General features: G+C 32.8%; 1 protein-coding gene across 1 annotated transcript in view; it reads right to left on the reverse strand.

Moving 5' to 3' along the window:
* The window catches only part of LOC139511132 (uncharacterized), a 72788-nt gene extending 57866 nt beyond the window's left edge, over positions 1 to 14922 (reverse strand). Inside the window, exons 1-2 of the mRNA XM_071297704.1 lie at positions 14805 to 14922; positions 5997 to 6170 (exon numbers count right to left, since the gene is read on the reverse strand). Of these exons, the coding sequence (XP_071153805.1) occupies positions 5997 to 6170; positions 14805 to 14922 (292 nt within the window). The remainder of the gene's footprint in view (positions 1 to 5996; positions 6171 to 14804) is intronic.
* Between the last annotated feature and the right edge of the window lie 971 nt (positions 14923 to 15893).

Here is a 15893-nt window from a genome sequence, read left to right on the forward strand (position 1 = left end):
ATTTCGACGGGTCTTTACTGAGTTTAGTCATAAACTGTGATTCGTAACAGTACAAAAACAAGTCTACTATTAAAAGGGAACAATTAGTGTCCATGGGGATATCTACAACCTGTCGATCAAAGAGGGACGAAAGATACCAAAGGAACAGTCAAACTCATAAATCTAAAATAAACTGACAACGCCATGGCTAAAAATGAAAAAGACAAACAAACAAACAATAGTACACATGACACAACATAGAAAGCTAAAAAAAAAAACAACACGAACCCCACCAATAACTAGGGGTGATCTCAGGTGCTCCGGAAGGGTAGGCAGATCCTGCTCCACATGTGGCACCCGTCGTGTTGCTTATGTGAGAACAAATCCGGTAAATAGTCTATTTCGGTAGGTCACATTCATGAAAGGGAAGGGGATTGTAGTTACGACGTAAGGAACATATCCGATATCATTTGTGAAACGCTTATTCCATAACGGTCAACCAACTCGTGATGGCGTCCGTAAAATTTACGAAGGGAGGATAACAACTTCACCATTTGGAACTCTTGGTTTAATAGCTTCCTTGTGAGCAGCAACCCCCTATCAAGAAAATCATGATAGGAAATGCAAGCACGGGAATATCGTATCAATTGGGAGATATATACCCCGTACGCCGGTGCTGCTGTAATGTTGCTACTTAGAAATGGAAAGTTCACAATTGGAAAGCTGAAATCATCTCTTTTGTCGTAAAGTTTTGTTTTCAACCGACCCTCATTGTCAATTTCTAGATGTAAGTCAAGATATGAGGCCAAAACGTACATAAATATTATCAAGGAGAAAATTAACAGCTTCAATTAGCTCATAACATCTCCAGTAAGTATATCTAGCATATTTACCTTTCTCATTAGAAAAAAGGCTTTAAATGAGTTGCAGCTAATATTTTTGCATTCAGTCTTAATCAGGGTTGTTTAGTAATGCATAAAATTAAACATTATACTAATTCGTAGCCGAATGAGTGTAATGAGATAACTCTCCATCTAAGACACAATGTTTAAAAGTAAACCATTATAGTTCAAATTACGGTCCTCAGCACGGAACTTGTGCTCTACCGAACAATAAGCTATAAAAAGACCCCAACAATGGCTAGTGTAAAATCTTTCAAACTGGAAACCAAACGGTCCAATTTGTATTAAAAAAAACACGACAAACGACAAACATTTATAAACGACATAAACAAACGACAACCACTGAACATCAATTTTTGGACTTACGGCAGGTACAAACAAATGCCGCGGGTTTAAACATTTAATAGGTACCATAACCTGAAACAATAGTGGAACATCACAACATAGAAAGACACAATTGAAATTGCTTCATTCAATTAAAATAAATATTGATAAAACAAGTGAACATAAACTGAACAAATAAATTTGATCTATTGCACAAACTAAATAAGACATACTTACATGTTCAATTGTTGGAACTTTGAATATCTTGCGTCCTTTCAATTTTGTTATTTATTTCTTTTATGAAAATATCACGTTTACACGAAACCAAAAGTACCGTGTTCTCGTGTACTTTTGAAAAGCACTAGAAAGCATCACACCGCGATTGACACATAAAAATATACGTCATGTACGTACTAGTACAACGTTACGTATGTAATATACAAATTTGATTATAGTATCAATAATTATTAAAATATGTAAGAAACATATATTTGACACTTGGTATATTTATTTTTTTGAAATACAAATTCCAACTGACTAAACAAGTTAAACTTTTCGGAAAAAATTAACCGTAGGAACTTTAACAAAGGTGTAACTTATATATGTACCAAGGTGGCAAAAACGATGAAAACAACATGACTTAGGGAACTTTGTATTATCAATGATTAGTTAAACCTTCAACACTCATTCTGATTAAGTTGAATATCGCAAAATTGTCGCCAATATAACATCATTTATATACATGTAGATCATTTTAATATTTTAGGCATTGCAATACTCTTTTTATGTTAAGACGTAATAGTCAGTTCAAACACGACTGAACCTACCAAAGTGTACTCGACTTTAAAATTGACATTTAAAAATAATATATTATTAATGTTTGGAATTTTATCGGCGAAATTTATGGTTTAGACAGATCCATGTGAAAAAATTGTCTATAATTTAAAAGTTTACAATTACCTTAATTCACAAATTTAATTTAATACACATACGTTAGATGCATTAAATTTTCCTAAGACACACACATTTAACTTTTAAAGCTCATAGACACAGATTTTTTTCTTAAAATGTCCTGTACCAAGTAAGGAAAATGGCCATTGTTGTATTATAGTTTGTTTCTGTGTGTGTTACATATTTTTATTGTTGGGTTTCTATTATGTCGTAGTTCTTCTCTTATATTTGATGTGTTTCCCTCAGTTTTAGTTTGTAACCCGGATAAGTTTGTTCTCAATCGATTTATGAGTTGCGAACAGCGGTATACTACAATTGCCTTTATCTTTAACAAACATATATAGTTTTGTATATTTGTACATAACACAAGTATTAAAAATATATACTTTCAGTGTAGTCAAGGTCACTTCCGGTTTGCCTTTTCAAGGTCACATGTATACATACGAAGTAAAAGCAAACGTAAAAATTTAGACCGTCAAATTAACCTATGACCGTGAGCTCAATTTGACGGTCATCAACCAGGGACTTCAAATCACAAGACACTAGGTCTTTATTATATATTGTGAATGAGTTATCTCACCGTACGCTTAATTTTGAATACAAGAGTTGAGAAAACAAAATGTATGTTGTCGATATCTTATACGGTTTTGAAAAAGAAGTGAAAATATGCCACGGAAAAGTGAAAAGACCTATAAAATTTTTACTTATGTTAAGTATTTGAACGTGGCTGTGTACTTGTTCATCCCAAATGAATAGAACCCTGCGATTTAAACTGGTAATATTCAATAAAATTGAACATGAAAATAAAGAATGTGTCAGGGAGACAACAACCCGACCAAAGAGCAGTAAACAGCCGAAGAGCAGAATCTTTCAACACAGCACGATAATCTTGCACCTTAAGGACTGCTTCAGCTGGCCTCTAATAGCAAATGATCATGAGACTGTGTAGTAATATTTATATTACAAAAATGAAACGCACTGTGCAAATTACAACTACACTTTTTCAGTAATCCTATTTGGTGCCAACGATTTTATTTTCTTATCTTAAATCTTTCCCGAGTAAGTGTATTCTCCCTAGACCAAGCAATGTTGTGGTCTATGATTGTAATGGTCAGGTCATTGATATCTGCCTCAGCGTGGTCAGGAATCATAAATGTTACCTGAGAGGAAGGTCTAGCTAGCATTCATAGTCACTACGATGGCCCTTCATTCATGTATGTGCTGATTCGCCAAAACATTGATTAACACATTTATACTGTAGAAGATACTCGTCATTTGCAGCCCTTTAATTAACACTGCAAAAAAATTAGATATTCCGTACCAAAGGGGTTAAAACTTGTCAAATTTGGAATGGTAAGTCAGCATAAGGGCCACTTTTTTCTTGATCTTTTTGACTGTATATTGTAAAAAAATCATCTCTGCTGAGGTTTTAAGCACGAGAGAAACCTTAATCAATGTCTTTGTTTTTGTAGCTCCAAATTTTTGGTGACCTCGAGGATTTATAGTCGTCTTTTTGCAGTATTATTGGTGAAGCAAATTCCTTTTCTTCGAATGACCTGACTGTGGGAAACCCTCGTGGTACAATGTCCAAGATGACAAATCAGAGAAGAAATATATTGAAGATTTTCTGTGGGCTTGCAATACACTTCTTTAAATATGTTTCCATCCTTCACTGGCATAGCAGTCTCAAGTGGTGTGATTTTAGAGTCAGAGATTTTATAAGGGAATGTTATTGAAGAATGAGCATCGTTGTCGTGTTGAGTGAACAAACTTAATTCTTATTCAGTATTAATCCACTTCATATCAATATCGTCGATGAACCGAAAAAAAGAATTGATAAAGAGAAGAGTTGAGAACTCGCTGTTCTAATTCCCCCATAGTTTTTTGGCATTAGAAGGGGCCAACTTTGTTCCCAGTATAGTTACATTACTTTGGAGAAGGTGTTCACCATTGAATGAGAAGGTACAGCATTTCAATACCAAAGTTAGACATTTGGTTAGTGGATGTGAGACTTCCCTACAGGAGTCAATACCGTCGTCATGAGGAATGTTAGTTAAGAGAAATACAATTTCAAAGCGAGACAAGGATCGTTTGAGGTTGGAGAGGGTTCAAGGATTTATTTTCTAAAGATAGTGTGTTGTGACATGTTTATAGGATGATAAACTTTTTTTTTAATTTTAAACATATTGTTTTAATAATCACCAGTTACATCAACCCTAAATTGCCAAAGGAAGCACCTAAGGGGCACCGATTTTTACAGGCTCATTTGTCGGGGGGGGGGGGGAGTAAATGAGAGAAAAAAACTCCCTTTATTTATAATTGACATCTATCTTTGTACAAATGTACATGTAACATAATCTATCTATATATTTATACATCACATCATATACAATCATTTGAATATAGTATTCATTCTATCGGTATTTCTCTAGAGCTTCCAGCTGTATTTATTAGGCAGTTTCAATGTTATAGCACATCATCCGTATTTTTGTTATGTTAATTTCTATTACATGAAATTTCTGGTCGAGTGATCTTTTACCACGTGCTACTCTTTAAAAAAAAACGATAAACTTTTAACATATGGTATCATATGAGAGTCAACAAATTCTGATTTTTTTCTCTGCAGAGAATGGTCATTGGAGAAACAATTGATCTACCTGGAGTACTGACTTAATGTATTTTACACAGGAGATAGAAACGCCCCGGCTTTGATTTTTAAGATTTTAGATATTAAAAAGGTGTTTATATCTAAATGATTCTCAAGTTCTTGGTGACCTCTTTGTTGAATCGAGGAGCGGGGTGAGAGTATTTTTATTATAACATCACTCATCAGAGAATTGACGTCTTTTCTCTTGAATGTAATCATATTTGTCCATAACGACACCAGCCCTGCTTTTATATGCTGGTTTTATCATAATGTAGGCTCTGCTTTTAAGCAACTGTACAGCTTAATTGTCTTCAGACGATAATTTATTGATTGTTTTGTAAGTGGTAATGGACAAATGTGTTCTAAAGTAGAACATCTATTGGTTTTAAGGAAACCATGAACTTTTTCCTGATTTTGAGAGATCATGCTTATTTGTCTAGGTTATCTTTTAAAAGTAAAGCATCAATTTTGTCCGGCGTTTGGCAAAAATTGTGACCTTTAGTCTCGGTCTCTGACAAAGCAACTGAAGACAAATTGGCTGCAGTGTTTGTGTGTTCTAACAACTTTGGATTTTTTTTCTTTTGAATCTGCTATTCCGGGATTTTTTTCATTGAGAAATGAGAATTGAGAATGGATAACAATTGTCACATTCCTCACTTGGTATAGGAGTTTTTTAACGTAAGACATGATGATTAAACCTGATTCAACCGCTAGCTAAACCTCTGACTAGTATGACAATCGCATACAATTCCATTCACCGTTGTCCCGACTACACATTGGAAAAACTAATTTAAGATACCATTCTTATAACTGCCATACTAGGTTATATATAGCTATGGACATTCTTTATTACTGTAAGACGACGGAACATTCCCGAGCATGGATCAATTTCAACTCTAATCCCAATAAAAAAAATGATTATCCAAGAACATTATTCCAAAAAACTTGATAAATTATTAGTTTATTTTTGTAAAATAAACTTATTATGGAATATACAAATTTACTTCACGTTGGGTGGTCTCACAAATGCCTAGTGAAAACAACCACATTAAGAATTAGATAAGAATATCATTTATAACATGCAGCTATATAACAAGTTATCATATATTTAGATTAATTAACAGTATATAGGACCCGATTTGATGTAAAAATACAACAAATTACGTATCAGCATATGGTTTATGTCTTCTTACTTGTACAGAGTGCCCAATCTGCGTAAAATCCGTTCTGACAGTCTGCACAAACACCAGGAGATACACAGGTTCCTCCTCCTTGATTTCTACTTCCTCCTCCTCTATAATATATTGTATCTGTAGGGTTTACCTCAGAACATCCTCCATGCGGAGTAGGTTTTCCATTACAAAGAGCTTAAATAGGAAAACATATAGCTTAAACATAAACGCAAATATTTTCCTAGTATAGCTTTCAACTACTGGTAGATTGGGTGTCTTCCACCTTTATTGTAATAAAGCAGAACATTTGTCTTATTAGATATACGAAAATGTGGCATGAGTGTCAATTACATAACTCTCCATCCAGGTCAAAATTTGTAACGATTAACCATTATACGTCAACGTAATATATTCAAAATGGAGCATTGGTCCACACCGAACAGAAAGCTACAGAGAGCCCCCAAAACGACTAGTGTAAAACCATCCACACAGGAAAACCAACGGTCTTATGTAAATAAAAACGAGACACACTTATGAACCACAACCACTGACCATTTTATTTATTTTTTAAAACTATTTAGTTTACCTGACTATTTCGACTGTTTTCTACATACAGACAGTGTTGTTTGTAATCAAAAAAAATTCCAAAGAAGCCTTAAAGGGTTGAATAGTCGGATAATCTTATTTTATAAAGAAATTTTTTAAATTTAATTTATTTTGTTTTTAAGAAAAATACGAAACCAGTGATCTCTCATTTTATTTTTATTTTTTAAATGCACATTATAAGATCCATATTCTATGATTTCACTTGAAATTATATTGTTTTTTGTCTTTCTATGACACTAAAATTAGCTTATCTATGTAAAATCTGACAATATTGCACAACTTGTAGCTTTAATAAAGCTCCATGATCCATGCTGTATATTATATTTCTAACAGACAAAATTCAGTTCATCGATTATGATTGTAACTTTTGGTGTAATGAACACTTTCTTTCATTTAAAATGAAATTTCGGAGTTTCAGGATTTATTTGAATAATCTTCCTACAGAAGACTGACCAGTCAATATCAAAGATGCTGTTGTGATTGACGGATATGTTTTCTTGATCAAAAGCTGAAGAAAATATATTACTACAAAGTTGTTTTATTCGTACATAATTAACCTATAATGGTTTACTTTTATTAATTGTTATTTGGATGTAGAGTTGTCTCATTGGCACTCACACCACATCTTTCTATATCTATAAGAACAAACTGCAAGAAATTATTAAAAAAACATGATTTCGGTTACTTAATTTGTTATTTGCATCCAATTGAATGCATACATTGTATACACTATTTTCGATTATGAAATGTAATATTTTCTACAGCCTTAATATAATAGAGGACAAATATCTAGCTGGACTGCAGATTGATCAATAGAAAGATTTCTTATTACATTGCATAAACTTTTAAAACTTATTTAACATTTATATACCTGTGCACGGTTTTTAGTGGAGTAACCCAGTCTTTCATTTTCTATGTTGTGTTTTGTACAGTGTTGTTTATTCTGGGTGATTTTTTGTCGTTGTTCGTTTTTTTCCATGGCGTTGTCAATAAAAAAAGTGGAATGATTGTCTTTAGTACGACTAACCACCAAAGTTCAAATGAAACAGATCCTAGAATTATAGGCAACCGAAGAGCTTTTAATACTGAGAACAACCTATACCATATAGTCGACTATAAAAGGCCCTTTCATGAAATATATGAATCAATTTATACGAATAAGTCAGCATTTAGAAAAATAACGGGTGAATTCCTAATAACACAATTTACAAAAAGTCTACTATTACAGATATGAACCATCGACAACCCCTTCCTTAAAGGCACAAGACTTGGGATAGACACATAACAATTTGCCTAGGTTAAACATGTTTGAAGGCGCAAAACATCTCCCAACCTGAGACAGTGATGTATCAGTATAATATAAAAAAAAACTATAAGGGTGAAGGATGGTACTCATGTTAACGTTTAAACCAGCTGCAATTGTTGGCACCTGTCAAAGGTCAAGAAATTTATGTTCAGTGGTTTCTCGTTTTTTATATAGATTAGACCGTTGGTTTTCCTATTTGATTGGTTTTACACTAGTAATTATTTTGGTCCTTTATAGCTTGCTGTTCGGTGTGAGCCAGGGCGCCATCTTGAAGACCGTACTTTGTCCAATAATGGTTCACTTTTTTCAATCCTTAATTTTCTACATTTGAAAATGCCTGTACCAAGTCAGGAATATGACAGTTGTTGTTCATTCGTTTTTGATGTGTTTTGTCATTTGATTTTGCCATGTCACCAGGGACTTTCCGATAATGTCATAATTGAACAAAATAACAAAACACATCCTGGGCATGGATGTACATGCGTTCCCTGATTTCATTTATCCTTCACTGTAAAGAAGTTTTTATTGAAATATTTAGTCAAATGAGACTATTGCCGAATTTGTATTTAGATGTAAGTCTAATGCACGGCAACAAAATAGAAATTGTTTGCAATAATTTACAAATTTTGCCCAAAACGGTCAAACAAAAAGTTGTTGTTGGAATACTGCCAAGTTGTTCTTACCAAGCGCCCACATTTATGAGTCTACATGCCTGTAACTATTGTATTATATGGTAATTTCACCTTAAACTGTTTGGGGTAAGAAGAAATTCTAAGACACATGGAGGTCGCCATCTTTGTTATTGTTTCTGAACGCGGACCTCAATGAGAGCACATTTATATTTCAATCGTACAAACCAAACATGTGATTTAAAAAATAACAGCTGATTTTTGAAAACGCGGACTTCGACGATGACACCCAGGCAATACACAATTTAGAAATTTTGTAGAAACACATCGGACAAATATCGTTAAAATAAATTCTTTTAAAAATATATAAGGACTTCAATCTAAGGACAAAGATAATAACATTAATTGTAAAAAAAAACCTCATATATCAAACAGATTAACTGAAAAAAAAATAATTTTATTATGCACATTGTAGGTAAATGTTGTAATCTATGAACGTTTGGTGACAAGCTCCAGAAACGGAGCATCTCGTAGGTAGATCAATTTTGTTTTCATTCTAGATTCTGATGACAAATCCCGTCGTTCTTTCGAAAATTCAACTCGGCGAACGGAGAGACTGGGCGGTAGATCTGGCACGACACTATATCCTGAGCGAGGCGGCAATTTTAATGCTGCCTTTAGAATATCAGACTCGATAGTCTGAGCATGAAACTGCGTCTGCCTTCATCACCAGACGGTAGACGGTCGACTGCAGTGAAAAGCATGTTGTCTGCACGTTCTAGTGGGATGTTCAGAGTATTCTTCAGAAAGACTCTAGTGAATGTCTCTGTAAACTTTGGCAGTTCCCGATGGTTGGGATTTCCTTGAACACCTCTTATAACGACTTTCCACTTACGCCTCCATATTTCCACCTTTTCCAGCAATGAAATATTTAACAGTATTGCTTTTAACAAGGTTCCCTTTTTGTATTTATAAGCACAAAATGAGACTTAATTTTCATTCTGTATTCTAACTGTTTTGATATTGTAGCACAAATTATATATTGTTTTATTATTAAAGTGCAGCCTGCAATAACATTATAATACAAATATGAAACATATTTTTGTCAGCCAGCCTTCATAGGCGTATGATGCACTGTACTTCTAAAATTCCCATAGGTATCTGTTATAATTATCAAATATCAATTTAAATGTACAATAAATAAGTAGTTATTTTTTTCTCATTAAATAATGTTTGTGTTCTAATATCAGAAATGTTAGTGATAAATTTTGACACTATTTTAACACCGGCACTAAGTAAAAATTAAAATTTATCCATGTCAGACATGTTTCCAAAATTACAGTTATATCTCTGTTGACAGTCCATAAACATGCGATTTTTCTGTAACTAATAGGTAGGACAATGTAATAAAAAGTGTTTTTCGTCTTCTACGCTTCCAGTTCTGCAAACTTTACAAAGTCGTCTATCAGCTGGGACTCCCCGGTAACGCCCTTTCTCGATTTCAAGGGGGAAAACACCACATCTCAGTCTTGCAATTGCTGATCATTTTATACATAAACCCGAATGGGACCGAATAAGAACTACCTGGAGCCCAAAAATGGTTGTCATGTTATTTAATATTTCGTCTAAAATGTATAAAATACACTATACATAACTCGTATACACTGTCATTGAATTTGTAGACGACAAAACAATAATAATGTGTTTTGTGGACATGTATTTACCAACATACTATAATAGTCCAGTCAATCTAGCATAAATTTGACCCTAACCTTGGAGTAATTGCAACAGAAGATTTTTAAGTTTTAATCTTAAGCATTATATATTAAATAAACATAGAAAAAAGTCCCATAAACTCTTACATGAGGAAAGCTTAAAGATCAAGATTCAAAATTGCTACGAAGATTTGCATTGAAAGAGGGAAATAACTCTGCAAAAAAGGCAAAAATAACAATAAAAACTGATACAAAATTTTAACTTTACCGCTTCTATTCAACAGAATGTATTGATTCATGATATTTTAGCCGTATGTAGAGTATATGAATGAATGAATGAATATTTTATTTGCGAAAGCATAAATAACATGCTATGGCAATACATAAACAAGTATTTAAGACAGACAGCTAGATACCATAAACATGCTATGTATACACATGCCAGAGTCTGAGCTTGATTTGCTTTATGATATAAAAACTAAACTGACGAAAAAAGGTCATTTATTCAAAATCATATAATGCAAAAAATACATTTTGCAAATAAAACATTTGACATAAAAGTTCATATTTAATATGAAATAATAATACATAATTAATACGAAATTACATCAACTAATATCATATCAATTGAATGAAATACAAAGAATAGTAAAGGTGGGGAGAAAAATCTGCCCCATAAATAAACATATATACATATCTACTTCAAAAGATAACATTAAAGGTGGTATGTGGGTGGGAATTTTGAACAAATTGTTTGATAAGAATCACAAGTTAACACATAAAATGCTGATGATAAAATGAAGTGACCATAATGCACTTACACGTGAACTCGTGCTGACCCGCAAGATCATTGACCAATAAGAAACATGAAATCCAATCATGCATTGGTCATTAAGTGAAATTTCTCTGCACGTGACATGTTATCTAATTTCAACAATTTATCGTTTAATTAAGTAGGAAACTCTGACCCTTTGACCAGACTAGAGACAACACACATTTAAAGTATTAATAGCTCACTCTTTTATTTAAGTCGGTTAGTAATAACATAGATGTAATACATCTATGGTAATAACCAATTAAAATTAAAATTATCTTCTCTGCTGTCTTAAATTATTTTATTCCGCTTAATTTTCAATGAGGTAATAAAATTGGTTATACAATGTGACCAAACAACAGATAGCAGAGAACAATATATAATATAATAAAGGTACAATTAATTCACAATACATGATCTAATTTTCCACTCATATTTCAAATAGTTACACAGTATAATTGTGACTGGTTTCGTGTTTGCTTGAAGTAAATGAAAAAGTTTAAAGTTATTTGGCCAAGAACAATGAATAACATTCTTGTCTCACAGTTCTGTAGGCTGGGCATTAAAGTACGAAGTGGTATTCATTTTCAAGGTAACCCATATTGCAGCATTCACATAGACGCATATGTCTTGGAATATTTTTATATCGCCCTAATTCCAAATTCAGTTTCAAAGTACCACTTCTCAATTTTGTAAGTAAGTTACTATTAATAAAAAAAATCCAAATAATTCTCTATTACAAAGTCTGTTTTGAGATGTTTATAAATACACAGTTTTTCACAATCATTTATTGATGCATACCAAGTTTGTAAATACTAGTCCTTTATACGAGTTTTTATAACATCTAACTGTATATTTACATAACTCAGTGCAGTCCAAACATAGTTCATACCAAGATTAAACAATAAATCACGAACACTAGACGCCCAGTTCTTTTTACCATTGTTTGCATCTTCTAATAAAAGTTGATAAACATCATAAACAATAGGTGGCTTATTTACAATAATATGAAGCTAATATTTCAAAATAGTTTGTTTTCTTGAGATATACATAGGCAAATGACCTAGTTCACCACATAAAAAAACTTAAAGGAACATTTTTACCTAGTTTTAAAACAAATCTACAGAAACGGTTGTGTATTTGCTCTATATCATTTGCACGGTGAAAATCCCATAGTTCAGATGCATAGTTTAATAAGGAACCAACCATACTACCAAACAGTAGACATTCTTGACTTATGGATAAAAACACATGTTTTAAAGAGTTCAGAAGTGACGAAAGCGCTCTTTATCCCTGTTGAGATAATCTTTTTTGGGTATGTAAGAATTTTCCATTTTAATGAAGTAGCATACCCAAATACACGTAAGAGTCCATTATCTGTAGTTCTTTGCCGTCAAAGCATGAAACTGAAGTTAGCTGGCTGCAATCCATTTCTAAAAACAACAATTTTGGTTTTGTCTGCATTTACCTTAATGTTCCATTTTTTACGATAGATTAATAGATTATCTAGTAATTTTTGTAACATTTCGGGAGACTTACTAAACAATACAGTGTCATCAGCGAAAAGAATCAAGTATATTAGAAAACCATTGAGTTGTACAACGTCATCACTAGCATTTACGGACATATCTTCTATAATATCATTGATGAAGAACAAAAATAATAAGGGAGACAATGGGTCCCCTTGTTTCACACCGAGTAAATTGTTAATTGCGTCCGAAAGTAAACCACGTGCACCAGATCTAACTCGTAGCCGGACAGACGAATAAAAAGATTTGATCATATTAAAGAATTTGCTACTGACACCATTTTGTAGAAGTTTATATAATAAGATCCGTCTGCTTAGTTTATCAAATGCTTTACGGAAATCCAAAAAGGTACAAAACAGTTTCATTTTATGTTGCAGGACATGTGTAATAATTCCGTGGATCACAAAAATTGCATCTATAGTCGAACGGTCTGGTCGGAATCCAAATTGGTTATCAATTAATTTTTCCTCGTCTTCTGACCACGCCAGTAAGCGACTTGTTAATATAGACGTAAATAGTTTAGATAAGACACTTTCTAATATAATAGGTCTATAGTTGTTTGGGTCCGTTAAATCACCACTTTTCGGAACTGCAATAACAAGTCCTTCTGTCCAGAGTTCAGGAAAATTCACTTTTTCAAATATATTATTAAGTAGTGTTTTTAAGATCGGCGCAAAAAATAGTGGACCTGCTGAGAACATTTCACCTATAATTTTGTCATTAACCGCGCTTTTTCCGGATTTCAATTTGTGTATTGCTTTAATGAATTATTCATCAGTAATTTCAAAATCTAAAAAGTCAACGTGGGATTCACTTATTTGTATATTATTTAGTAAGTCTAATACTTCGTTGCAGATATCTAGTGGGCTGTCCCCAAGAATTGTTTCAAAATGGTTAAACAGTACATCATTGTCTACGATACAGCTTGATTTAGTCTTAGGTTTTATGGTTGACCAAAATTGCTTAGGGTCCGTTTTGGCAGTTGCACATAATTCAATTCCTTTCCGACGCTTAAACCTTGCCCTGGCTTGTCGTTTCGCTTTATTAAATGAATTTCTGAATGAAATATGGAATTGTCTGTTAATATCTGTCGGATGACGAAGAAAAGTGTTCCGAAATTTATGAAAGTTGTCTCGTTCTTTAGTGCACTTTTGATCAAACCATTCATTATTTTTACGAATGTTATTCTCATTTTCATTTATCAAAACAGATCTTCCGAAAACTTCAAAAGCACTGTTATAAAGAATTTGAGGTATCTCCCTTACCGAATCATTGACCTCGTCCAAGGTAGAAATATCATTCACTAGTGAAAGCAATCTGTCTTGTTGATTATGTAGTAATTGGATATAATCAGTGTTTTTTATTGTTATCCCATTTAATATACGTGTGAAGTTTTGGTATATTGTGTGACGGACGATTGTTCGTAAAATCTAGTTCAAAATAAAGTGGCCAGTGGTCTGAAAACTCGTTCAACTGTAACACTTCAAAATTACTAATTAACTCGTAATCCCAAGGATAAACAAGTAAATAATCATTTAAACTTCTTCCGTTAGATGTACAGAAAGTGAAATTACCGTGTTTGTCGTTTCCGAGTCTTCCACTGGCTACCGTGAGACCAGTGTCCTAACACATCTGTAAAAGTTTACGACCAAAAGAATTGACGAATTAGTCCATAGAGCACCTATTTGAAATAATGGGGTTTTGCACCTGCTCAACACTCTCAACATATTTATCTAGATTATCATTAGTCAAAAAATTCGTTTGCTTCACCTATACGACTATTCAAATCACCACAAACAAATACAGTACCCGTTTCTTTTAAATCTACAACAATACTTTCAATTCCTTCATGAAAATCATGTTCACATATTGGATAAAAATTAGATTTTTCATGAGGAATATACGAGAAACACATATAAATATCATTATTAATAGCAAAACAAATCTCTGTTCAGTTTAATTACAACAATTCCATAGTTCAATTCTTTTTCAATAGAAATACCATCACACAAGTAATTTTAAAAAAAATCAGCTATACCTCCTTCATTTTTAGTACCTATATTTTTACAACGATTAATACAAGAAATGTTAACAAAATCATTAATATTAATTAAGTTATTTTCTTTTAACCAAGTTTCACAAACGAATAAAATATCGTATTTATTAACTTAATAAAGAAAATCGTTATCGTCATAAATTGATACAAGTCCATGCACATTCCAACACAAACATTTTAAATTTTCAAATTCTTCTCTGTCTAAATCCTTTGGAGTATATTCTTTCCAATCAACGAAAATCTTGTCCTTTACAATGTAGGCTTTTACATCTTGCTCACGCAACTGTGTCATGATAGGTAGTTTCTCTTTCCTGCTTTTTTGGATCTCTAGAGGGAGTTGTTCCGAAATTCCGAACTCTAACCCTTTTATGTGTTTTGCTCGAAAGGTGTTTTCATATCTTTTATCAAGGTAAAATCTAGATTTCGTAATTCATTTATTGAAATTTTTAACATGTCTAGGTAAAGAATCTCAAATTTAATTAAAAACCAATTGTTCAGAGAACAATTGAAGGTCTTTCCACTAGTAAAGATCTATTTTGATATTGAAATATGAAAAATCAGTTTAAAATGTTAGTCTCTATGGCTTTATGATGTATTTATATGAATTCAAAGCAAAGGTCAAAATCTAGAACGTCCTTTTAACCTATAACCTTGACCTCAATTTCAAGGTCACAAACCAAGGACCTTAAATCAAAAGACCCTAGGTCTGTAATATGTATGGTTAATGAGTTATATCACTTTAGGCATGATTTTAAATATAAGATGGGCGAAAACTATCATTTATTGTTTACGCACCCTTCCAACCAAAATTTTTAAGTTACAACATGTCGCAACTCACAATTTCGTAAAAATAATTTGTCAATATCTTGCACGGTTGTTGAAAATAAGAGAAAATAAGCCAAAATCAAAATTTAGAATATGACCTTGACCTTTGACCTTGACCCTATTTTCATTTTTTTGGACCAAGGAACTTAAATCCAAAGACCCTAGGCCTATATCACTGATGGTTTACCAGTTAGAAACGCATATCACTTATATCAAATGCATAAGGGGAAATAACTCTCATATGGAGTCTCCGGATAGCTTCGGTCCAAATAAATATCCTAATCCTGAAGAAGTAATGAGCAATTTGGTAAAATAAATTTGTCGTAATCTTTTACGGTTGCGAAGGAGTAGTGGCCACAAGAAAAAAAGTGTTTGGGGAGATAACTCTTACAATGTAAAGTATGTTGTTATGCAGTTGTAAATTTTTAAAGCGTATAA

Source organism: Mytilus edulis, chromosome 2 (genome assembly GCF_963676685.1).
Source record: "Mytilus edulis chromosome 2, xbMytEdul2.2, whole genome shotgun sequence".
Lineage (NCBI taxonomy): Eukaryota > Metazoa > Mollusca > Bivalvia > Mytilida > Mytilidae > Mytilus > Mytilus edulis.